Source organism: Perissodus microlepis, chromosome 17, assembly GCF_051167445.1.
Source record: "Perissodus microlepis isolate ML-2025 ecotype Zambia chromosome 17, ASM5116744v1, whole genome shotgun sequence".
In the NCBI taxonomy this organism is placed as follows: Eukaryota; Metazoa; Chordata; class Actinopteri; order Cichliformes; family Cichlidae; genus Perissodus; species Perissodus microlepis.
The window spans coordinates 37057896-37082591 of record NC_140477.1 but is presented as its reverse complement, the minus strand read 5'-3'; the positions used below and the strand labels follow the sequence as shown (position 1 = coordinate 37082591).

Here is a 24696-nt window from a genome sequence, read left to right as displayed (position 1 = left end):
AGGCCAGGACCTGAGGAACTCTGTCTAAACTACAAACTGGGGCCTCATCTGTCTGTAACACAGAGGAACCAGTGTACAGTAGGGCGCACACAAATGACACACACGGGTTACAACATCTGGAGCAGGAAGTGTCAGCTAGTGTGCGTTCAGAGAAAATACACACTTCCTACTGTACGTGCACCGTGACACGAGTCATCTGTGTTTAAAAACAGATTATTAGATCACAGTTTCCAGGTGGTGGAATTAAAATAAACATGACCTTAAAAGAAAATATGAAAACAATGAATGAAGGGGAAATTAAAAAGTAAAATGAGGAACAAGTTATTACCACATTTTTATATGTGAAATACAGGGTTTATTAACCTGCTGGAGTTTTCTGCAGATTTCCAGCTCATCTGTGATTGGTTAAAAAGGTGTGTGCATATATGCGTCCACGATATGACAACGTGAGGTTAGAGCACACACACTTTGTTACTGCTGTTCAACACGACAGGTCTTCAGTGTTTCTACCAAGCCTGTGACACCAGCGCTCAGCCACAGATGAGAGAAACCCACAGAAATGCACAACCAGGTTATACAACAACCTTTAAACACAAAGAGCGCTGGATGTTCATGCTGAAAACGCAGCTACACTAGCAGGCTGTGCAAAGCTTTGCTTCTATACACACAGCTGGCTGAGCAAAGCATCAGCTGCCACTTAAAGTCTGACATTAACACATTTTACAGAGCCTGATCGGTCAGGGAGAAACGGCACTGGTTTAAATGACCCCTGAACTCAAATCATCACCTCTGGCAGGTCATGCTGCATCGTCAACGTGACAAAGACAGGAAGTTATACCTGGGAGCCTCCAGCGATGGGGATGACACAAGTGAGGAGATTCCCGACAACCGTTTCCAAGGGCGCAGACAGACCATCTACGTGGACGGTGTAGATCAGCCCCAGGCAGTTCTGTTCAACCAAGAAACACAGAGGTCAAGGGTCAACGACAAACCCAGCACCACGAGGCCACAGCAGGGTTTCACACACAGACGGCTGGAGACTCATTTACACAGCAAGGCCGCAGGTTCCAGTGCAGTCAGGCGTTTGTCTGAAGCCAGCATGTCTGTCTTCAAGTCGCAGCTAATCTCTAATAATGCTTGAAATGATCAGAATCAACAAATTCAGTTGTATTTTGCTTCCCTGTGAAAGACGACAATAACACCACTCAGAAAGTTCTCTTTGGTGATGTGCAGCTTTGTTATTGTGAGCTCAAATATGGGCCTTTTTTCAGACATTTTTATGTCTCTGTCCCAAACTACAGTTTCATGGTAAGAGAGAATGTCAGCCTCTAGTCTTTACCAGACTTTAATGTCCAGATTTCAGAACTGAAGGTGGCGGTCGGGGCTTTTTAAAAAGAAGTACTACAAAAAGTAATTTTCTATGTCCAAACTTTGCACTGTAAAGTCTTCGTAAACCACGGACGCTCGAACAGAAAATGCTCTGAAACTGTGATGATTTGAGAATGATTTAATAACTTGTTTAGAAAGCTGTGCGGTTTCTTTCATGTTGGACGTCCATGCATGTGTAGATACACCCGTGTGCATACACCGCCACCTTTGCCACAAACAGAATCAGCCTGCACACATAATCCAACTCCAGCCAATCAGCTTATTAGTTCCTTCTTCTTTCAACATTCACTCATCGTTTAAATAAAACGTATATTAATTGAATGTTGTTCATCTTGTGTTGTGTCATATCTACATACATAAATGTCACATGTGGAAAAGCTGTGTGAGCCGTACCCTGAACACCTCGGTGTGATCCAACTGGGACACCAGCACCAAGCTCTTGGGGGCAAAGATCTTAGCTGGTTGGACGACGGAGAGCACCTCATCTGCTTCGTCCGCCTCGCTGGCCTCAGCCTTCTGCAGCTGAACACAGGGTCACACATTACTGTCACATTCAATTATTCAATTTTAGTTAAATCATCATTTGACACCGTCTCACCTGGGGGTTGTCCAGGCCCTCCCAGAAGGTGAAGCAGGCACAATAGTGACGGTCCGAGTTGATGTCAGTCAAAACCGCTACGAAGAAGGAGGGAGGCAGCTGATCGGGAACCAGCTGCCAACCGCTGGGTTGGCAGAACTGAAGAGCAAGGAGGAGGGGAGGAGGGGTGGGAAGGTGGTGGCAATATTGGGGCAAGAGGTGAAGACACAGTGAAGGAGAGAAAGATAAACATTAGCAAACGTATCAGACAATAGTAGCTCACATGGTGGGACAACACCTCGATTCATCCAGGGCTGGGCTTCCAGTGTCCCAACAAAACAAATGGTGAAAACATCTCCAACTGCACCACAGCTCGCCATGAGCGACGGCTCCATATATGACAGTGATATACGTGGGCGATCGTGGCGATCGTGGCTCAAGAGTTGGGTGTTCGTCTTGTAATTGGAAGGTCGCCGGTTCGATCCCCGGGCTCTCTGTCTTGGTCGTTGTGTCCTTGGGCAAGACACTTTACCCTCCCGCCTACTGGTGTTGGCCAGAGGGGCCGATGGTGCGATATGGCAGCCTCGCTTCTGTCAGTCTGCCCCAGGGCAGCTGTGGCTACAACTGTAGCTGCCTCCACCAGTGTGTGAATGTGAGAGTGAATAAATAGTGGAATTGTAAAGCGCTTTGAGGCTATATAAATGCAGTCCATTATTATTAGTAAATCAATTTCCGATTTCAATACAATCGGTTATAGTGTGTAACATTTAAATATTGACTTGTAAGAAATGTAACTGGAGCCGTCGATTCTGTCAGAGTGTTGACACAAAGCCCACAGAATCAATATTTACAGGGTTTTTCTTTGTCACTCTTGTGTCAGTTGCTGTCAGTTAGCTGACGTAAGCCTGATGTAAACAGGGACCTCCAGTCAAATAAAGCCAAACCGTTCATGTAGCATTTTTAGTTTTTGTCGTCGTCCGTTTCTGAATCACAGCGCAGATATGCTTTTAACTCGCCGACCCCTTTAACCACACTGACTGCTCAGGCCAGACAACCGACCTAGATTCAGACACTATCAATGGCCGGGACTGATCCGATGACAGGATGTGAATATTTCACAATGGCTTTGCAGTTTGTTATAGATTCAGTAGGGCTGCTCAATTAATCGAATTTTAATCTCGATTACGATCTGGGCTTTCAACGATCATTAAAAATGACTGAGCCGATTATTAGCCCCTCCCTCGTGCTTTACTCTCGCGCTGCTCCGTGTGGCAAATCGAGCGCACCTCTCTGCGTTTCGAACACGCGTCACAACAATTAAGAGCAGCGGTCTCCAACCTTTTTTGCGCCATGGACCGGTTTATGCCCGACAATATTTTCACGGACCGGCCTTTAAGGTGTGGCGGATAAATACAACAAAATAAAACTAGTACCGGTACCGAAAAAAAGAAAATGTATTCATAACACACGTGAAAAGACCCAGGAAAACTGAGTAAACGATAAAAACGATAACAAAATAACGCGGAAAACCGATAAAAACCCTGAAAACCACACATTTCACAGCTGAGCCTCAACTCTCGCGGCCCGGTACCAAACGACTCACGGACCGGTACCGGTCCGAGGCCCGGGGGTTGGGGACCGCTGATTAAGAGGACCCGAGGGAAGCTCGGAAAGCTCAGCAGAAGTTATTTGGAGAGGAGAGTGACTGCCGCTGGTTTAAAAGAGAGGTAAAAAAAAACATTATGGGTTGGCGGAGTCAGACGTGGATCAAGTAGACACAGTGTGTAAACTTTGCTACGGTGTCGTAGCTGCACCACAGAGCAACACTGCAAAGTTCACTAAACACAGATGTTTACATTTTTCATTTATTTCTTATATTGCAAACATTTGCACTGTTATCAGTATTTGCACTATTTTATATTATTTTTTGACAATCTTTAAAGTCATTATTCAACACATTGTTATTGTTAAATAAATATCGTCAAATAATCGAGATCTCAGTTTCAGTGAAAATAATCGTGATGATCAGTTTTGCCATAATCGAGCAGCCCTAGATTCAGTACATAATTTCAACCTAACGTCCAACCTTTATGCAGAATATCTAATCATAAGCTAGAACATATGCATAGGAGTGAAAGTCACTGTAAGCACTGAGGGTTTCTCGTTAGGCCTTCGGACAGTAGCTAACTACTTTAAATGAACTGAACAGGACAGAAACGTGTATTTAAAGTGGATACGTGAGGTCAGGCTGGCATGGATAGGTTCAATATGAGCATCAACAGCACTGCAGTGAAGGTCAGTCCTCCACAGTTTCTGCACATGCTCACCTATGCATGACAACGAAATAAACAGTATTTGTTTAAATCACGTAAATAGGGCCTATAGCTGCCGAGGGGATGGAACCGCTAACGTTGACAGATTTAACTGTCTTGTTCTGGCCCCGAGGATCACAGATACATGACTTACCAGCTCTACGCCTTGTGGGAATGGGCTGTCCTCCCAGTCTTTCTCAGGAAACCGCTGGAGAATGCGACCTTGACCTTCACCTTCCACTGTGCAGAGACAGAGAGACAAATCCAGAGGTCTGAGTACATCCTTACAGCTAGCTGCTGTCTGCTTGTTTCTACCAACAGTCCTCTTAGACCTGAAGCATGAATGAGTGAAATACTCATGTAGTTTTTTTGCCTGAATGCAAACCTGGAAGCTGCCTGATGAAGCCAAAGTTGAAGTGACACGTGATCAACAAGCTCATGTGTAAAACCCATGTGTGCAATAAGACTGTAAATGAACAGTTCTAATGATTCCAGCTGTATTCACGAGCTTATTGTCAGGCCTGTCCTTTAAATGGGTTCACGTGTGCCTGCTAAACATTAGTGAGATGTGTTAAAATGCTTGTTTGCTGCTGGTTAATGAGGCCATTTCCTTTGTTGGTCAGGGCCTGGCTCATCACAGCGGCACAATGACACAACAATGGCGGACTTATGTAACCACCACAAGCCCGTCTTTCAGCCTAGGTCCAGCTGAAGCCCAGAAGGCTGCTTAATGGCGGCATTCATCCGCAGAGAGAATACACTCAATCCACGCAGTACAAAGGATTGATATACAGAACACAACAATATAATGCTAAATAAAGAAGAGGTGCTCACCAGCATTAGACAAACCTAAAACATTATGTACCAAATGTGTCTCAGAGAAAACAACAGAGCCTGTGGGCCTTTACTGAGAAACGAAACCAGAAGTACAGACGATACAAAAACAGAAAGTAGGCCAGCTCCCAAAACACAGGGGAATTCATTCTGTCGCCTGTACACGAGTGTTACGTGGACGCTGTGGGGCGAGGCTGTCAAAGATGACGGCTTCGTTTCCTTTCACTTTAAGACGAGTGCCCCTCATTCCCACACTGTGCCAGCCATGTCCTTAGAGAGCTGATGCTGACCCCACTGCTGGAGAGGTAAGCTACACACAACAACTATCACTTACTTTGTCACCACAAACTTCTTTTTGATCAGCTGATATAAAGCATATGGACATGTACACAAAAGGCATGTGTGGAACGCAAACAATAAGCAAAGAGTCCCACAAAAACAAAAACCCAGCAGAAATGAGACGGAGGACGAGTTACGAGGTTGTTATGATCATTTCAGGCTCTATGTTACAACACTTTGACTCCACGTATCAAGTCTGCAGAGCCAAAACTGATAAAATGAGCCAGCAACACACCTATGCCCTCTAACTGACAACAGGACCCCCACTGCTGCACTGACCAGGTCAGAGCCAGCGTCACTGTCTCTTCATGCTGTCCGTTTGTCTGCAGAGCTGTTCAGTTTCTCCCAAATGATTCTAATAACATGTGGCTAGAGATACATTATGTCAAGTTTAACATCAAACATAAAGAAAACAATGAACTGAGGAAAAAGACTCCTGTGGTCATTTACACAGGCTGCCCAGCAGAGTCGACCGTTAGCACTCTGTGTTACTGACAGTCACGCCAAAGAAGGAGGAGCAAGACTGTGTTCACAGCTTTACTGCGATTGGCAGCAGCGAGCAACCAGAGGCTGGAAAAAGGAAAGTATATTTGCAGACTTCAAGTGATTAGGGGCAAAGTAAGTGAAGCCACTACCAGCCAGAGTGAAGAATACGACCAGAGTGTGGAACGCTCATGAGTGACGTGCAATGAGCAAATCAGTTCCTCTGTGTGTGGTTGAAGAACAAGCAAGCATAAACACACTGTGGTGCAGGTTTGTGCGAACGAAGCTAGAAAGGATAAAGTATACTCACATCTTAGTATCACAGTATTGGACTGAAAACTGGCTCCCAGTACGAACTGGGCTGTAATGTTTGCCTGCATCCATCATTCTCAGTGACAATGTTCAAATGTGAATAGTTCTGTGTCACTGATCTACTTACTTCTTGTTATAAAGGACTTCAATAGTGTTTGCTTTCATTAAGTGCTATACCCTAAACGCCCTACTTGAAGTTGCACGAGTACAATATATGAAGTCAGAGAACATGACTGCGCCTAAGACACAGTCTGTCTAAAGCCTAATCCACGGGCCCCCACAAGTGAAAGCATAGGTGTCAACAGACAGCTGCAGCAGGCATGAGGGTAAAAGGCCACAACAAGCCCCGAGCTACAGTAACACCTCTGTACCATCTGCTGGATCACAACTGACACAACTCCTACGTAAAATCACTGTCAGAGCTGATAGAAGCACAGCCAACTAAGAGACAGGAGACGGGTGCAAATGTAAATGTGACGAGTTAGTCTACGAGCATTTGACCAAACCTGTTCATGGGGATTTTGGGGGTGGGGGTGGGAGGGGCTACCGAAGGTTATTTTGAAATGTATGACTTCACTCCATCAGAAAGTTACGACAGGTAGGTTAGGGTGACAGACGTGCTGCGTGCGCACAGATCAGGGCTCAGAAAGGAAAAAACTCAAGAGACCATCTCAGGAAGACAACCACAAGTTGTCTGCTTCAAACACAGCTGTGTGGAATAAAAGCTCAAAGTTCAGAGTGCAGATCCAACGGTCCGATGGTGAAGTGAAACTAAATACATCTAAAAAGTCTTCAGCTCTTACAGGGACGGCACGTTGAGTGCAGCTCAAACACAAACTTTTCTCTTGTAGCCTGACGTACACACCAGAGCAAGTTCACAAGTTCATTAATACAACCTGGCTGATGAGTGAATTCAGCTGCTGGCTGGCTCTACATGCATCATATTCAACATTAAAACTATTTTCATTGTTCTCACAATAGGAAAGAGGATCTAATCATGTTACAATGCTGATATTTATAAGTAAATGATGCATCAAAAGGAAAGCAAACCTGAAAGCGAAACAGGTTTTGCAGCTGGCAGCGATCAGAGTCAAGTCCCGTCTGTAAAAGTCATCATAGCGCCTGTTCTAATGTCTACATATACACATGCTATACCTACATTGGTATACTGGAGAAGTACAGTTGTAAAGCTTGAAATAATCCTGTAACCGTAGGTGGAACATGCTGTGCAGACTGCTTCGATCAAACTTCCCATCGTTAAGTCTATTTTTTCCAGCTCCTGCAGGAATTCTGTTCTGTATCATTGGAGTGAAGTTCAGTTTGTTGGGAGACACTTTGCTGCTCCATGAAGTCCATGACAACAGCTGCATAAGAAACAAGCTTTGTCTTTTGAAACAGAAAAGGAATAAAAGTACTGCACAAGCAGGGAAGTCCGTACTGCTTTGCTTTGGTCAAATGAAGCCGTACATAGCCTGTATGATGGTCTGCAGGTAGGCCACAGCCCGGGGCTGTCACCTCCAAAACATTCAAACTCCTCCGTTTTGTCCTAACAGGACGCACTGTAACAGCATGTGTCTCGTTTCCACATCCAAGCTAGCACAGTTAGACCGACAAATCAGCTGGGCCAGTATACTGTGATATTAAATATACACGTGGCAGTCCTTCACCTGGTACAGTGTGTTAACATGAGTGACACACCCATATTAGCAAATGCAGCAATTCAAAGCCAGCACTACGTGAACCATGGTGAAGATTAAATTCTTTATTTTAAACACACTCATGCTGGACGTGATTCTGCACTGAAACCATAAGCTGCATGTCACTGAGGTGCAACCTGAAACCCATCTGGAACTGCACAGCTTGATTAGATATATCAGAAAATGATAACGTGATAATAACAAATGTGATTCACAATTATATTCTGTTTTGTTAGCATAGCATTAGCGTGTGGCTCATGGCTCGCTTTCAACAATCACTTTGCAATTAAAACGAATCGCTAATGGGTCCTTAGCCCATTAGCCCCCAGTCATACATCCCATAAAGCAAACATCAACACACAATTTAAACAGCAGCCAGAGCTCAGCAAAGGGTGCAGTGGTTCAAGCAGCAGCAGCAGACAGCAGGCATGAGAGCATACAGAGCTGCTGCTGATGCAAGACGAACGTTTCAAAGAGCTCAATCTCAGTCTGAGCGGCGTGACAGGAATGTGCATCGAGTAGAGCGGCCTTGCAAGCAGATGACATCCAGCTATCAGCCTGACCTGTTGTTACACAACAGCAGGTTAGTGAATGGATATGTATTATTTGCACTGAGGCTTTTCATCCTTGGCCATTCTCAAGTTTTTCATTATAACCAGGTTCCAACATGTCCTGGTCCATGTTTTAAAACAACATGTTTCTGGGATCAGTGTCCTTCACACACACAGGCTCCGACAATCAGCTGGTTTTTATTTTGAAAGATCAGCTGCTGCCAACCAGCTAGCACCAGCTTGGCCCAATTTTCTACTTACTGTGTAGCTGACCACGCCCTTAATAACATTCAAAGACTGGCCCCAGAGTTACACAGGGTGCTCCACAAATTCATCCATCAACTACAACACTAGTCCTTGTTCTGCTGTAAAGATGTGCTTGAGGTTGAGGGCCAATCTAACCAGAACTGTACCAACTGGAAAAGGGGTTCATGCTACATCAAGCTCACTTAGGCACAGAGCAAAAGAAGATGTGCTGTTGCCAGCTGCAGTCCAAGATGGTGCTAGTTATGTTTCACTGCTGACCAAGTCACATTTTCCTGTCAAGGATAATAACGTACATTTCATCTTAGGAGACGACAACGTGGCCAACATTTTAGGGGTAGCATCACGGTGCAGTTCCTGAATCTCCAAAATCTCAAAAGTAGCTGAAAAACTGATAAGTTACACATGGCCATTTGGATACAACTCACTTTATGTCAGAGCTAAAGACCTAACCAAACGTCAGCATCCTGGTTATACTGTGGTTCTAGCACTTCTGACCTGAAGTGAAGCACCTCGTATCTCTGCCACTTTAATGCTATTTTTCATGTCCACTCGCAGCAGAGCCGTCTTCTGCTGACAGTAGGGCTGGGCCATATCGTACCGTTCACGGTAATACCGGTATAATGTTGGGCAACAATAAGAAAATGAAATATTGCGATAGAATATGGGTAAAACGTGCATGCGCAGTGCCTTTGTTTTCATACGCACATGGCGGAAAAAGCATGGCGGCGACGCAGAATGAGGAGGGCGAAAGCGGATCGTTGAATGAAACGGATGAACCAGAACTGGTTTGTTAAAATGCTGCAGCTTCAGTGGTGTGGAACTGGTTTAGCTTTCGTCCGTCAGATACACAACAAAGCACTATTTTTGGTAGAGCATGCTAGCGGGCCGTCGTTATTACCGTGTTGTTTGGAAAATACGGCACACTTAAAATCAATCCTTTGATTTTTCTGAAAATCGTCAGAGCCCCTTATAATCCCGTGAGCCTTATGTATGAACTCTGGTTGTGTTTACTGACCTCGAAACGATTTTATGTACACGGCGCTCGAAAATCAAAAATCAAATGTGTCAGTACGACTTTGCTAAGCTACGAAGCCGCACCGCTTGATGGATTGTCGGAGCATTACGGCTGTCGTAGGCGGAGCCTCGCGGAGTGATACGTACTGCGCTTCAACATAATATTACCGTATTGTGTGTGTTTAACCTCTTTTTAGGTTTTGTGGATGTTATACATGGTTATGCTGAGGATGTGTCGGCCAGTTTCCACTGGAAACGCCTTTTGGTTAAACTGTCAGTGAGGAATTTGCATTTGCACTGTTAAACTTTTATATAACTTTAATGCAGATAAAAAACAGCTGCTTGTTTAAGTGAAAATACATTGATGGGTTTTTGCACTAATAAAGTTGTGGAGTTGTAAAGTATTTTGTCTAGTGTCAATTATATCGTCAGTTATATCGTTATCACAAATTTTCAAATGTATATCGTGATATTTTTGGTCATTTCGCCCTGCTCCAGCTGACAGAAGTAGTCACACCTCCAAGATGTGTTCAGGTTGTGTTGTTCTAATTAAATCACAGTGATAACCTCTCGAACAGTCGCTCACAGTCTTAGTTCATGTGAACAAGGAAAGTGTGCACAGGGCTGTTAATTATTAACCTACCGATATAATCTGTACAACTGCTCCGATCACATGCTAAATCAATCTTGTATCACCCACAACATAAGATGGTCAAGCTCATACACACAAAGACCTGGAACGTTGTAAAAATGTCAAAGAGAATGAGAGGTCACAAGTCACACCGACTTCAAACACCTCAAACAACAAAAGGAACCCCTCCAAACGAACTGGTTTAAAACCAGCCGTCCACAGTGCTAACGGAGCAGGGTTAAAGCACTGTACTGTGTTTCAGTTTAGACATCCACCTCATGAATCAGAGTGTGACAACAGTTATGCTTTTACAGTGACAGAGACATGTCCAACTAACTCTTCCCCATCTAATCAAACAGGTTTCTCATTCAGCTTTGAGCTATACTACTTTATCCCACAGTTACAATTGGAGCCACAATCCACTGTGATCAAGAACACATGAAGATGACCAGGTCATGCAAAGGTTACCAAAAATGGTAGAAACACAGCAAGGTGAAAGGGCAGGAGAGGGGAGGACGTGGGTCAGTGTGTGCGCCACATGTATGACTGCTGGCAGTGACACAGGATGAAGGAGCCTGAATGATCATGTGATCCCTGAATGATGGCATTCGGGGTTGAACTGAGTGTGTAGCTCGCTGTGTGTCACGCTCTTGCTGCTGAAGCAGACCGCAGCTTCTCGCAAGCTTCCAAACCACAGTGACACGACATCAGGCCGTTTCTACGGCGACAGCAGTCAGGACCACAGAGTCTGGTGTCTTTTCGTGCTGGTGTGTGTGCAGATTTGTAACTATGTAGGCTGGTCCGAAGCAACGCCACCACTGAACAAGACCCGGGGAGGACGTTTACATGCACTGCAACTGTTTTTCTGGTATCTCACGTTTTAAACTGCTACAACATGTCCAATGTTTCCCACCCTTTTAACAGCAGCTGTTATTTATTTAGCAATCAAAGATCAAGTTACAAGTGAACACTCCCCTCACTTTCCTATTCTGGAAGTTTCAGTGCTACAAGTGATCTACCCGAGCCCTTACGAGCTTCTTTGCCCCAGCAAGGTGAACATTTGTGGTCCTGGATATCATTCAGCTACATTTCCAGTCTTTCTTCACCATCTTTGACAGCAGATGGCCAAAGAGTCTTTGTTTGGATGGAGAGCCTTTGCCACTAGGCACAACCTCCTGCAGACAGGGAGCTGGTTGATGCGCTGTGGGCCAAGCTCAATCTGAAAGGATGGAATTGGAGCACGTCCACAAGATAAGAATTTCTATAGTCACAAAGCACTTAACAACTACACGAGGTAGTCGTGTTGAGCATCTTAAAAGAGAGTGTTCAATAATTCATTTCATAAAACATGAGCTTGCTTCCTTTCACTTGTGCACTCAACCCATTACAGACACAATCTTCTCTTCTTCACAGAATCTTTGTGTGGAAAACATCGATAATGCCAAGATGATGCAGTTGCAAATGCACACATCATTAACACATTCTCAGCTTGCATGGACTGAATCTTTGTTCAGATAACATCTCCAAAGCAGAACTGAGGCCTTCGTGGTGAAAAGCTATGACTTCATCATCACCACACCCTCTGTCCTGCTCTTTCTGCTGTCCGCCCAGCTTACACACCATCGCTCACTCGTGCCATTTGTCAAATATACTCATCCAGGACAGTGTTTCTGTGTGTGATCTAAAGCACACAGGCTCCTCGTGGGTACACAGTATGGTTCACTGTGCCTGAAATCCATACAGCCGCTCAGCACATTAATAAGAAACACTTGACATTCAGCAGTGTCTCTCAGTTTGGTGTTGGATAACACGATACCCTCAAATAAGACAATCCCTGTTCAAACCTGACTGGATGAGCAAAGACGCCTTTTAAGAATCAAACACAGAAAAAAAGGGTCCATCTGGCAAACGCCGTCGCCCTGGAGACAATGTGGGACGTTTTCTTTGTGCAAAAGCTCTTCAGCAAACTCACATCCTTCCTGCAAAAAGCTCCCCCCCCCTCCAAAGCGCCAAACAAAAAGAAATGGCTTTCCAGGAGAGGAAACGGCCTCACAGAGAGGCCCAGCAGAGTGACCAAACTTTCAGCTGTAGGATGCCACTTGCTTCAGATCTAACACGTCACAAGGCTGATGATTGATAACATGAGCTTAATTTCTTCTTACTTTCACATTTGGAGCTACATGTTGTTTCCAGCTGTCCTCTGCTGCCAAACACATTGAAGAGCATGGGAAAAAAGCCAAGGCTCACACAACACAGGCCATCTACTTCCCAGTCTCTCTGAATCAAATCCACCCACCATTCAACTTCCACTCGACTCTTCAGACAAACACCGTCAGCCTGTTACTCATTCACATCATGTTCAGACACAGCATAAGACAACACAGAATTATTGTTTTCATTCAGATATATATGTGCGGCTCAAAATAGACTTTATACGGCTTAAAATCAGTTCACATAAGATGAGAATCTGTGGATTCCAATCCCGATCAAGGAAATCCCTCAAAGAAACCTCACAGAGCAGCACGTTGGTAACCTCACTGTGGTTTTGCTCGACACTGATTGGCCCAGCATAGAGGAGAGAGCAGTGCATCTTCTACCTTTGTGCACTCTCCTCTGCTAGAGCAGCAGAACAAACAAAAACACAACTGTTTGAAACTGTCCGTGTTGCCAGAGTTTCTGGGGGTTTGACACATAAACCGACCTCCTGACTCTGCCTGTAACCCTGGAAGACATTTTTTCTGTGATGTAAAGCAGCGGGCCCCAGCCCCGGGCCATGGACCGGCACCGGTCCGTGAGTCGTTTGGTCCCGGGCCGCGAGAGTTGAGTCTCGGGTGTGAAATTTATGGTTTTCAGGGTTTTTATCGTCAACTCCGTTTCCCTGGGTCTTTCCCCGTGTGTTATGAATAAATCTTCTTTGATACTGGTACTGGTTTTATTTTGTTGCATTATCCCCGACACCTTAAAGGCCGGTCCGTGACAGTACTGTCAGATATGAACCGGTCCGTGGCAGAAAAAGGCTGGAGACCGCTGCTGTACAGCACGCCTGACAGCATCACTCATTTCAATCAACTGAACTCTCAGTTCTGAACTATGATCTTTGATATCCTGAGCTTTAACACTTAGGTCAGTGCTTTTCATTATCAGTACTCGGCTCGAGTCAGTTTTAGATGTTTTCCATTACAATAGAGTACCATGGCCAAAGGTCCCGTGCAATGTGACAGGGACACCACATATAGTATTTAAAAAAGCAGCAGGTAGCAGTTATTACCACCTAATGGAAAACCCTAACCACCAAATAGGGTTGAGCTGAGTAGCTGAGTAGGCACGAGTCGAAAAGGGCTTTTGGTGAGTGCCATATGTAATGATATCTCATTAGCTAAGCAGATATTAAAATGCAGCTCTAAAATACTTTTGAAATCACAAAACACTTAAAGACTTGTCCTCCTAAACAGGTGCACCAATCTGAACAAAGCATTGCATCTAGTGCAGCTCTGTGTAACCTCAGAAAACCATTTCATTATTAACAACCACAGCTTATGTGCTACATGCAAACAGTGATCAGACACAGTGGATTTAGATTTCACATGAAATATCTTTACTGGTCCTTAAATTCTATATTTGTATAGCTGAAAGCCATTCAGCAGCAGTACACGGCTGTAATGAGTAGTAGTTGGTACTGTATGCTCTCCAGCGCCATCAACCAACCACCTCATAAAGAAACTGAACTTCCCCTGTCGTAGTTCTTTTAAACACAGTGGAGAAACTTCTTAAAAATTTGTAGCAAGTTCTCTGAAAATTGCCCCACACACACACACACACGCGCACACACACACACACACACACACACACACACACACACACACACACACACACACACGTGTGACACATCTATGAGGAGGACGTGGGGCACGGTGGGCAATGAGGGTGTAAGAGCTTCATCAGGCTTTCAATACTTTGGGAAACAAACCACAGCACAGAGTAAAGACGCGTTAATTAATGAAAGCAGATTCTTCATCACCTCCTTACAGAGAGGAAATATGGTCCCGGCGAACACGATGTAGATTCTGCTTCCGTGTTCTCCCCCAGAGCACGGCAACAGGAAACCTGACTCAATAGATGTGTGCTATTGCGCCTTATCTCCTGGCACCCACACCTCTGTCTTTACTCAGAAATGCATTAAATCCCTTTAATCATTTCATTTGTCTTTTCTCCCTCTGCAGTCTCCTATGTCACACTAACTTCCATGGCATTAATCACCTACACACACGTAACGGAAATGACATCTGGTTACTTGGGCAACCAACAGCCAAGAAACAACTACGTGTCTCATAACCAAACAGGAACCAGACTACGAGACAATGAAGGCAGACAGCTCTGTCGGGACAGCCCCCAGAACACTGTGCAGAGGTTATCAGGCACCCCTCATTTCTTTATATTTTACGTTTTAGTCCTTGGACTCTAACATTTTCAGAGGATTTTTGCTTGTTTGTTACACCAGCTAACAATAACGCATGAATCATTCAACCAATAAAAAGACATTTAACTGAAAGCATGAACCAAGTGTTTGGTCTACAGAAACTGGACTCGAGAGAACAAATGAAGACTTTCAGGCCTACAGCAGACAAACAGTATCTGAAAGTGACGGCCTTCAGAAACAAGAGGGCAAAGAAAGCTGACAGACTTCAGCTGATCCATACAGTGATCCCTGAAGACTCAGCAGAAACGCGTTCAACAGAAAAGAGTCTGTCAAGAAGCCATTCTCAAGGCACAGGCTGACCAAACGGCACAAGAACTGGACTGAAAACCAGATCATCAGAGTGACGAGTCCACATCTGTGTTCTGGTTCAAAGTGTTGTCAGTATGTATGAAGAGGTCACAGGGGGAGTTTCTACAGCCATCTGTAAAACATGGCGGAGGCTCTGTCATGGTTCAGAGCTGTTTCAGCCAGTTTACTGTGACAAGTTGGGGCAAAACATAACAGCTGACGTGCGCACAGCACCACCCGGACACATGGGTTCATTAGCACAGCTAGCCCTTCCCTACAACCATGTGCCAGCTCCTCCCTTCTCACAAAAAGATAATGAAACAAACGGATATTTTCCTGGAAGTGCACAGGTGCACGTCCCATTAGCTGAGCATCACAAACACTCACAGACCCAGAATTGTCCTGCACATCTGAGTATGTCATGTCTGACCGAAGACGAGTGCGTTCATATCGCAGCTGCAAGCTCTAACTTTAATCCACACAAATACATGATGTGAATTCAATTGATTAAGCTAATTATTTGTCCAATATGTAGTTTCACTAAGCCACTCAGAGTCTATTATACAGAGTTTTATAAAAGCTCATTCTCATGACTTTTTCAAAGATCTCTGTTCTTAGAAATGTGTCTGAAATTTTCACGGATTAATTCATTGATTTTTCAAGATTTTTCACACCATACAAACACGTCCATCTACTGCATTATATAGCATTTTAATTAAAAGAAGACCAGGTCTGTTTTACAGGAAGACACGCAGTAAATGTTTCTTCAAAGCTACATGACATGATGTGACATTTCTATCATACTTCTAAGCCTGGTAACTGTTAACCAGGAATGTAGCTAAAGCATTACGTCAATAAGTTTCAACGATGTTGTTCTGGGGGAGGAGAGAGCAGCCAGGCACAGACTGGGTGGGGCACGCGACCTCTAATCTGTATGTTCAAACCAATCACAGGCTTCGTATGAGATTAGCACAAGCACAGTGGGTAACTGAGGGGCAGATTTGATCTGGAGTCCATGTTAATAGAGATGAGACTTAATCTTGTACCACTGGTCAAGTTTCAGTAGTTCTTACTGCAGGAAGAATAACAACAAAGCACTAATAGCAGGACGTCTGCACAGTGCCAGCTTAATGTTGTTCCTTTTCACTAATGGTATTAGTTTCTTTTAAAAAATGTAGAAGATTAAAATGAGCATCATCCTCTTACATACATAGTGATGTGGTTACCACAACAGGCAGCCAGCTGCACGCAGCCAGCACTGGTAACCCTAACAACCCCCATCTCATCTTTAAATCAGAAGTGCTCCGGACACGCTGGAATCACCCCGCAGGGTTTGCAACGATTGCTCCCTTGAGCTCTGACGGGCTAACTGTGAGCGGCACTGACTCAGCCTTTGTCCTGTGAGGGGACAGCGAAATTCTCAAAATTCCAGGGAAACCATCAAAGCATGAGGAGGGAGGTATCCATAGCCCCCTTCACACACACACACACACAAACGCACACAGAGTCAGTTTAATATATTCTGTTGTCTCCACCTTTAAACAAAAAGTGTTTTAAACCATAAAGTGTGTAAAATTGATGACTAATCCTCAGATCACAGATTTTAACTGCAGTGAGTCTTAAAACAAGCACACTGACTAACACAACCATGGATCCCTTCATATAAAATCAGCATCACAAAAACACAAATTTGTCCTGCACAGCCTCAAAGTACAACTTGAGTACGCCATGCCTGACAGAGGAAGAGCTGTCTGCTGACAGAAGTGGTCCATATGGCCGGTACGAGCCTTTATGTAGAAGCATGTATCTGTACCCCAACACACACACACACACACACACACACACACACACACACACACACACACACACACACGGGGCCCTGGGGCCGTCGTCTCCCTCATGAATAACAAGCATTCAGAGAAGCAGACAGACTGCTGTATGCAGCACGAGGCAACACAGCGAGACTACGGCCAATCAGAGTCACCGATTACAGTTGGGTTATTGCATGTTCTTCTACTGAACCACCATGAGAATAGCAACAGTACTAACTTGGCTAACTTAATCCATGTGTCATGTGTGCCGCATCCTGCACTCTATCCCAGCACCATCCTCACCTAAACTAGCGCTGCAATGACTCGTCGCCATAATTGAATTGTCGACGTGTCATATACTAAAACCATGTGTTAACAGTTACTGAAATAATCCTACACTAATCAAAGAAAAAATGGCAAATTAGTTGACTCGACTCGAGTCCTAGTGAGGACACACCTGAAGCTGAGCATGTATGACTCTCACAACACTCAGCATCAGGACAGCCATCACTGAAAACAGCAAGCAATAAAAATCACTCTACATTTATAATCAGTGAACTCGACCAAAACTGGGAAAACTTTCAATTGAGCCCAAATGCTGCCACTACTAACTCAGTCTGTGGGTCACCATTATTGTTTCAAAGGTGGTCTTTCCCTGTGTGCTGGCAGCCTGTCCAGGTACTGCCCCCCTGCAGCAGCTCGGACAGAATAGGACAGGTGGTTTTCAAATATCCACATTTTTACCAGTCGGTATGCCAAAACTGTTCTTCACAACCAGCAGACCACATGCGGGTAAACGTTGCCATGGTAATAAAGCAAACACTCAGAGACAGCCACAAACAGGCAGGCCATCAAAAGTTGCATGCACACACACACAAACACACACAAAGCTGCAGTTCACCACAACCACGGCTGTGACCCAGCGTCACTCTGTCCCCCCTATGAAAGGCAGATTGTGTGGGCTATTTCTGGAGGGCCTGAAAGGCTGCTGCTCTGGAGCGATGGAGGAAGTGGTTGCCCACAGGCAGGCACTGCTGGCAGCATCACACACACTCCTCTATCCTCCCCAAGCCCCCTCGCTTCATCTCACTTGCAATATGAAATGTTTTTATTTGCCCCTGAGCCTTATGAAGCATCACGTAAATCTGTCCTTGCATTTGCTCACTCAGTTCTGAACGCGCCTGTAAGCACCACAGAGTTACAGCTTGGATACTCCAACCATTCAAACTGGCAAGGTCACAAGAGGCAATATGTTCGTACCAGATGATGCCAGCACATACATATTCCTATATTTCTACAAGAACGTGGGTACAGAAGATGTGCGTTCTTATTTGATTGTTATAGAAAATATTTTAAATAAAAACACGACAAAGACTGATGCATGTGAGATATGGTATCAAGTCTTCTGAAATGTTATTGGTTTCTGTATAACTTTATAACACACCACCTTTAGGATATAAAATCTCACAAGTAATACTTTTAGACATTTGTGTTGGACTTCATCATTATTAGAGTGAGTTTTGAGTAATGGCCAAACCGCTTTGTGGTGGGGTCACACCAACTTCTAATCAGGTGAACACTTGTGCCAAATTTGAAGAAATTTCCCAAGACAACGTAAAGGCAAGCAGGTGGACAGATAATAACATCATGCAGATTAAGAGAGGGTATCACAGGTAAAACCTACTAAATATCATTATCCTAGCTACGGTGGCTGCTGTAGGACAAATAACTCTGGCTGCTGTTCATCTGTAGTGAGTAGAGCCTGTTGTCCACAGCTGTCAACATGTTTTTACTCTGGAGGAGGCTGTAAAAATGTGACAGGAGTGCGAGACGAGTCGATAAATCAGTGCGAGTCCCTTCTGACTGCTGGCAGCCATACTGAGGTGAACTGTTGAGCATATTCTCCACTTTCTGTCTTTAAGCGCTGCTGGTTTTGCCACCGTTAGCCGTTTACTGGCATCCGTAAAACTTTCTTTGAAGTCGAATACTGTTTGGCACTTTGCAAATAAACTCATACAGTGTGAGAATGCAATCAGAGAGCAAGTGTGGATTTTAGAACACAGACCAAGACTGTTAACTTGTAACCAACTGTTGCCGCTGTTAAGCCGGCTCGTTAGCTGTCGGTAGACGGGAAGGTCACATGTCTAATGTGCAGACAATAACTGCAACAATATCAGGAATAAATGAGCATGTTGATGCACATTTTCCTGTGTTGGAGGCCTGACTTTTGATCTGATGATGATGCTTGAGATGAGGAGGAAGACTATGACGTTTTGTTGGTTTTTGCTTCTTTGGTGAAGGGGACGCCTTCTCAGATGACAAAACACCAGGTCTGATTGTTCACATGTTGAATGTGAAATTTGCTTTCACAGCACAAGAACGTGTTCTGTTCTCGTCCGTCTTTAGCTCCACCCACCACACGAGGAGGTGGAACGGTGACATCTATCTCAGCCGCCGTATTCACGGTGCTGGGACAATGTGGTGCCTTCCACAAACCGCTGCTCACTTCTATTTATCTTTAATGTACCAACTCTAAGTTTATAACAATACATCAGGTTGTTCCAAGATGTAGTAAATGTATATTTATGAGTACAATATTCATTTTTCTGTCAAATAACCTAAAAAACAACTGACCGCACCTTTAAATGCTTTGCAGACATTCATATAAAAATCAGATATGACTATAAAGCAGTGCTGCCGAGTGATTTCTAAAATACATCCTGATTGTGTGTGTACAGTGTAAATGCTCTATCAAAAATCTGCAACTTCACATCGAGTATCATCACACGGTCCAACCCTAACACGTCTCGGAGACACGCTGTATGCACGCGGTGTGTGAAGAGGAAGTGATCCGAGCTCTGTCACAGCTCTGCTGCCAGTAAGATTAACAAGCTTCAGCGCTGAAACCAAAACACACTTTTGTTCTTTCTTTACAGGACGTGTTTTCTACGTGGAATCACGTACTGGAGCTAGTTTCAGAATTACGCTCTAAATCACTTATGTGAAGTTCATCGTTGCTACAGCTAAATAATGCATCAGCCTCAGTCATTCGTTCAAGTCTGAGTCGTGGCAACAAAAGTGGTGCCAGAGGCGAAACATGGAACTTTAAACCCAATCTCCACCACAATCACTGCTACAAATCTGTCCAGTCAAGAGTCACAGCACACTGATTGATGCCACTGACGTCCTGTTAGCAGTGTCACAACTCCACTATGACAGCGACACCATGACACACACGAGCCCCGATTCATGCTCGGTCATCCCCTCTGTGCCCCTCTCCGTGTCCTCCTTACTTGACTGCAAGCTGTGGAGATGTTTTTGTGCGTAAAAGGAGGCTGGCTGCCAGAGCTGTCACTGCAGCCTCAAAACAGCCATCCTACATTCTGTTTAGGGCCGCCACAATGACCAACACCCTCAAACTGAGTGCCAGAGGCACACAGACCAACTACAATAGAGCCTGTGTGTTTGTGAGTCTTGAATGAGACCAACTCGCAGAGGCTCAAACCAAACACGCCTCTTTCCTGGTTTTCAGACACGCACTGGGGGACAATATGGATTCTCACTCTAAACATAAGTCTCCCTCTGGACTTCTTCGCCTGAACTTCCTGTTTGGGCCTCAGACTGTGAATCCAATTGGTCGCCAACTCGGCACACGGCTGTCAAAACACTGTGACATGCTGAGTTTTTCAAGAGACCCTCTCTAGGACAACCACACCTCGGGGCAACTGCGAACTCTTCCCAAGCCGCAGGCAGCCATCTTGGCTCTAAGTAGGGCTCCACAGATTGTCTAAGGCGGCATCTTAGCAGAGCAGAACAGTTCCCGGATAAACAGAGGGACGAAGGTTCAAGGTTTTCCCTCTGGGTCGCATCCGTTAGAAAGTCAGCAAAGGGACACAAAAAAATCTGACAGATGGACGTCGTGTTTGTAAACACCCACATGGTTCCTCTGAGAGGCAGATGAGCAGCGATGATGTCAGCCCCGACAACCTGTCAGTGCCCACGCTTGCAAAACATTCCACTAACTGAGTGACAAGCAGCAACCACCCAACTAACATAAGCACACACACACGTAGACAGGATGCATGAAATATTTAGACACAGGAGGAAACGCCACTGTACTGCAGAATTCCTGGTATTCTTATACTCGAGGACCTTTCATTGTTGATGCGAAGCCAAGTGTTTTCTTTACAGTCAGTTAGTGCCAGCACACTGTAGCTGCAGCATTGGTAGAAACCAAAGTAACCCTGCATAAACACATGTAAAGTCAGAAATCTCCAAATAAACAATAATGGAAGCTTTGCATTTGGAACCAGAAGAAACTAGGAGAAGATGGACCCACCAAGCACGTGGATGAAGGCAAAAAACGTCCTCGTTGCAAATGGGGACGTTTACCACAACAACAACGCCTTCAGCCTCTAGAAAGGCAACGTTAGTGTAGCCACACCAAAAATCATCATCACCCTCAAAGTGTTTGGTTTTTATGAGGCACGGAGCGTTTGATCCATTAAGCCACCGTGGCTTTAATGTCTGCTTCCCAGATGCTTTTTACTGGCATGTTCTGCTCTGCAATGCATTCAGGCACTGTAGCACAGGAAGGGGAGTTTCTGCAGCGCTTGCAGCGTCCACGTTATAACATCCTGTATTCCCCCCTTCTGAAAGAAACATACAACACGCAATAAATGCATTCATGTGTCAGAAAGGGGATGTAGGCCACCCCAGCATCACGATAAAAGCCAGTCCAGAGCCTGCTTTTAGCCACAAGGGCCTCGTCATGTTACAAATTTGCCTCTTCTGAATAAATCATAAGCAAAAGGAAAAAATCACTCTAAATAAAAGACAACCACGTTACAAGTTGCATGCTTCCGTTGGATAGGCGAGCTGAATATTTCATGATTAAACGGGCCATTATACTGCACAGATCTAGGCCAAGGCTCAGGCTGAAGGGAGGGGGGCTCAGATAACGGTCCAAACCCCGTCCCAGCAACGCGAGGGAACACAGCTCCGGTCCGAGGGGGCTCAAGAGGGGGGCAAAGCCATCTAGGTTAATCCAGACAAAACACACACAAAGAAAACAATAAGCAATTGCAGCAGGAAGAAGCATCGATTTGTACTTTTAAAGTGATTTGATCAAGTCCAGGTGGACGTCAACGCAGCGTGGCTACTCAGGACCCTGCAGCCACAACAACACTGACAAATCGCTGTCACATCCTGTGTTAAGCTACCCCTCAAAAAAGTCATTTTCCCAAAACGCCACTTCTAAGGCTTGCAAATGAGAGAGAACGGGCAAGATGCGGGTGAATAAATCCGTCTTAAGTCTCACCGACCAAACTGAAAGCCCCTCAAAGCTAGTCCTTCTAACGTTAGCTCTTAGCAAATGAAGTTAGCCCAAGTTTTCTGTCACCGGAGTGAGGCAGCTCGGTTTCCGAAGCTAAAACGCCATTGGAAGTTGGCGGTTGTAATGGAGTTCTCCAAGCAGCTTCTCCTACAGTCACAAATGTGACACACCGGCTGACAGCCTCGCATTCAACTACACTAATCCCGTGAGGCCTGCGCGCCCCGGTCTAAAGTTGAGGGCTAGCAGCCAACTGACAGCGCCCAAGTCGGTTAGTTGTGAACGGGGGCCTGGCCCGTCCCCGCCTCCCTCCCCTCCTCCTGTTTGCCCACAGCTAATAATACGCCGTTAAAGCTAGCAGGGCTGGCTAACTCAAACACCCACCTCGCTTCTCTAGGTCGTAACCGACCACAACAAAGTAGTCGGCGAGCCTGGCCATCTTGGAGGCTCACGGCGACAGGCCTTTAGCGCTAAATCCTCTGCTCTTTGTGCCGTCAATAGTCCATTCACATCCTGCCGGCGACAGACACATCACGGGCGACAGTAGCATCCTTCCAGCTGCACCCCGCCGCCATACTGTCAGTCTGCCTTGCCCTGACAGCGGAGAGCCGCGAGTCTGCGCACTGAGAGACTTCCAGGGAGGGGCTGCTCGACAGGAATGTCCCATGTGGGGAGCCAAACCAGCTCAGGGGCCAACAGTCTGACCAAAACCTATAATAAACTCAAAGAAGTTTCGACAGTGCCGGCGCTAAAGGGGTGAAAGGTGGCGACGGATTTTCAGTGCCCTGAAAGAAAGAGGACCCACAGAAATGTAGTGCAGCTGCCTTTCCTGAAGCGAACAGCCAAACGCAGTCCTCCTTAAGGGAAGCCCAAGCATTTCAACTAAGACGCAGATTCACCACAGAAGCTAGGAAGAGTGCTACTCTTTAAAAAATGATTTATTTATTTATTTTTAGCTGAGTGTTTTTATGTTCACTGGATGTTTGAATCCGTGATTAGAGGGACACACTTTGAGATAAGAGCAGGCGTAATATTAATACAAAAAATACCGTTTTTATTGATTAGTCAGTAATGAAAACAATTGTTGGTTCACATGAGTGAGGTCCACTTCTGCTGCGACAAAGTTAGTAAACACATGATTACTGTGGCAGATTGTTTTTCATCCTCCATCTTCAGATCCCAACATTACAGGTGCAGACTACTGGAGCACCTCAAACTGTTCCTCTGCTTGACCGTGCAGACATTACAGAGATGTCGTATGCAAAGATTAGGTTAGAGCAAACATAATGACACGTGTGATGAACACACACGTTTGAAATGAAAAGCAGGCACCCTCGTTTTGAAGATGATCGGCCTGAATGATGATCTTCCAGACCTATTGCCTTCTTTGTCAAAATTTCCTGTTTGTGTTTCGTCTGAATTGTCGTCAGTCAAGGAGAAAAAAAGAGGAAATTTCAACTTAAAAAGACAGTAACTTTGTCTGTTTTACTCATATTTCATCATGCTGAAAATGAACCCTTAAAGTAATGACAAGAGGCTGGAGCTCATCTCAAAATCGATTTCTGTGAATCATTCCAGGGACCCCCATTTGTTCTCCTGTGTTATGGATGCAACAGCAAGTAACACCTGGATGGGTTTGTTCTACGACATTTTCCCCCACATCAGTCTGAACTGCTGCGACTTCCTCTTTTCTGGCTCGCTCTCACCTCCAACGAGTCCAGAATGCAGCAGCGAGGCTTCTTAGTGGTTTAAGCAGATAGCATGACATCACCACAGCCTGGGCCTCCTTCCATTTGTGCAGTGTTTGTTTTACAGCACTCATTTTAAAGCGCTTTCAGTCTGTCACTTTTCCTCCAAATAACATTTTATGATGGGGAAAACATTCATAGCCTCACCTGGCAGGATGATATTCCCAAACTGTAAAAACTGCTCAGTTATCATGACAAAAATCATCATTCACACTGGCTCCAAGTTCCTCAGTGGTGCCTGCAATCCCAGATGACCCAGCACATCCTCAGAGGCCCCGTGTTCAGGCCCCGGCGGCTCGGGAGGGATCTAAATAATACTAGACAGTCAGTTTTACAGTCATTGCTATTTGGCGTACTACTTTTACTGACTTTTCCATTTTTTCATTGTGTTTCAGTCGTCTTTTAACTTGATCTGAAATAAACTTTAACGTTTGGGGGTTTCTTTGTTTTACATGAGTACTCTGCTTCTGGCTGTACAAAGCCAATGTTTAATATGAAAACATTTAATGTTTTGTTCCAATAATACATTTAGCACATAGCTCCACTTTGAGTAGGTTGAGAATTCATATTCCAAAGGAATGTTATGGGAACCATTTAGCGGCACAGATTAGGCCCAAATTACCATTCAGACATT

The 24696-nt window shown here is 44.9% G+C and overlaps 1 protein-coding gene across 8 annotated transcripts in view; it reads right to left on the bottom strand.

Annotated features, from left to right (window-relative positions):
- Nucleotides 1-22945, bottom strand: part of sbf1 (SET binding factor 1) — a 49124-nt gene extending 26179 nt beyond the window's left edge. For 4 of the 8 annotated variants that reach the window (XM_084910092.1, XM_084910091.1, XM_084910094.1 and 1 more), the window contains exons 1-6: nt 22699-22945; nt 4433-4518; nt 1988-2125; nt 1783-1911; nt 839-949; nt 1-52 (exon numbers count right to left, since the gene is read on the bottom strand). The exon at nt 1-52 is cut by the window's left edge and continues 26 nt beyond it. In XM_084910092.1, coding sequence (XP_084766218.1) covers nt 1-52; nt 839-949; nt 1783-1911; nt 1988-2125; nt 4433-4518; nt 22699-22753 — 571 coding nt within the window. In that variant the 5' untranslated portion in view covers nt 22754-22945. The remainder of the gene's footprint in view (nt 53-838; nt 950-1782; nt 1912-1987; nt 2126-4432; nt 4519-22698) is intronic. The other 4 variants (XM_084910097.1, XM_084910095.1, XM_084910098.1 and 1 more) reach the window with 2 other exon arrangements.
- Between the last annotated feature and the right edge of the window lie 1751 nt (nt 22946-24696).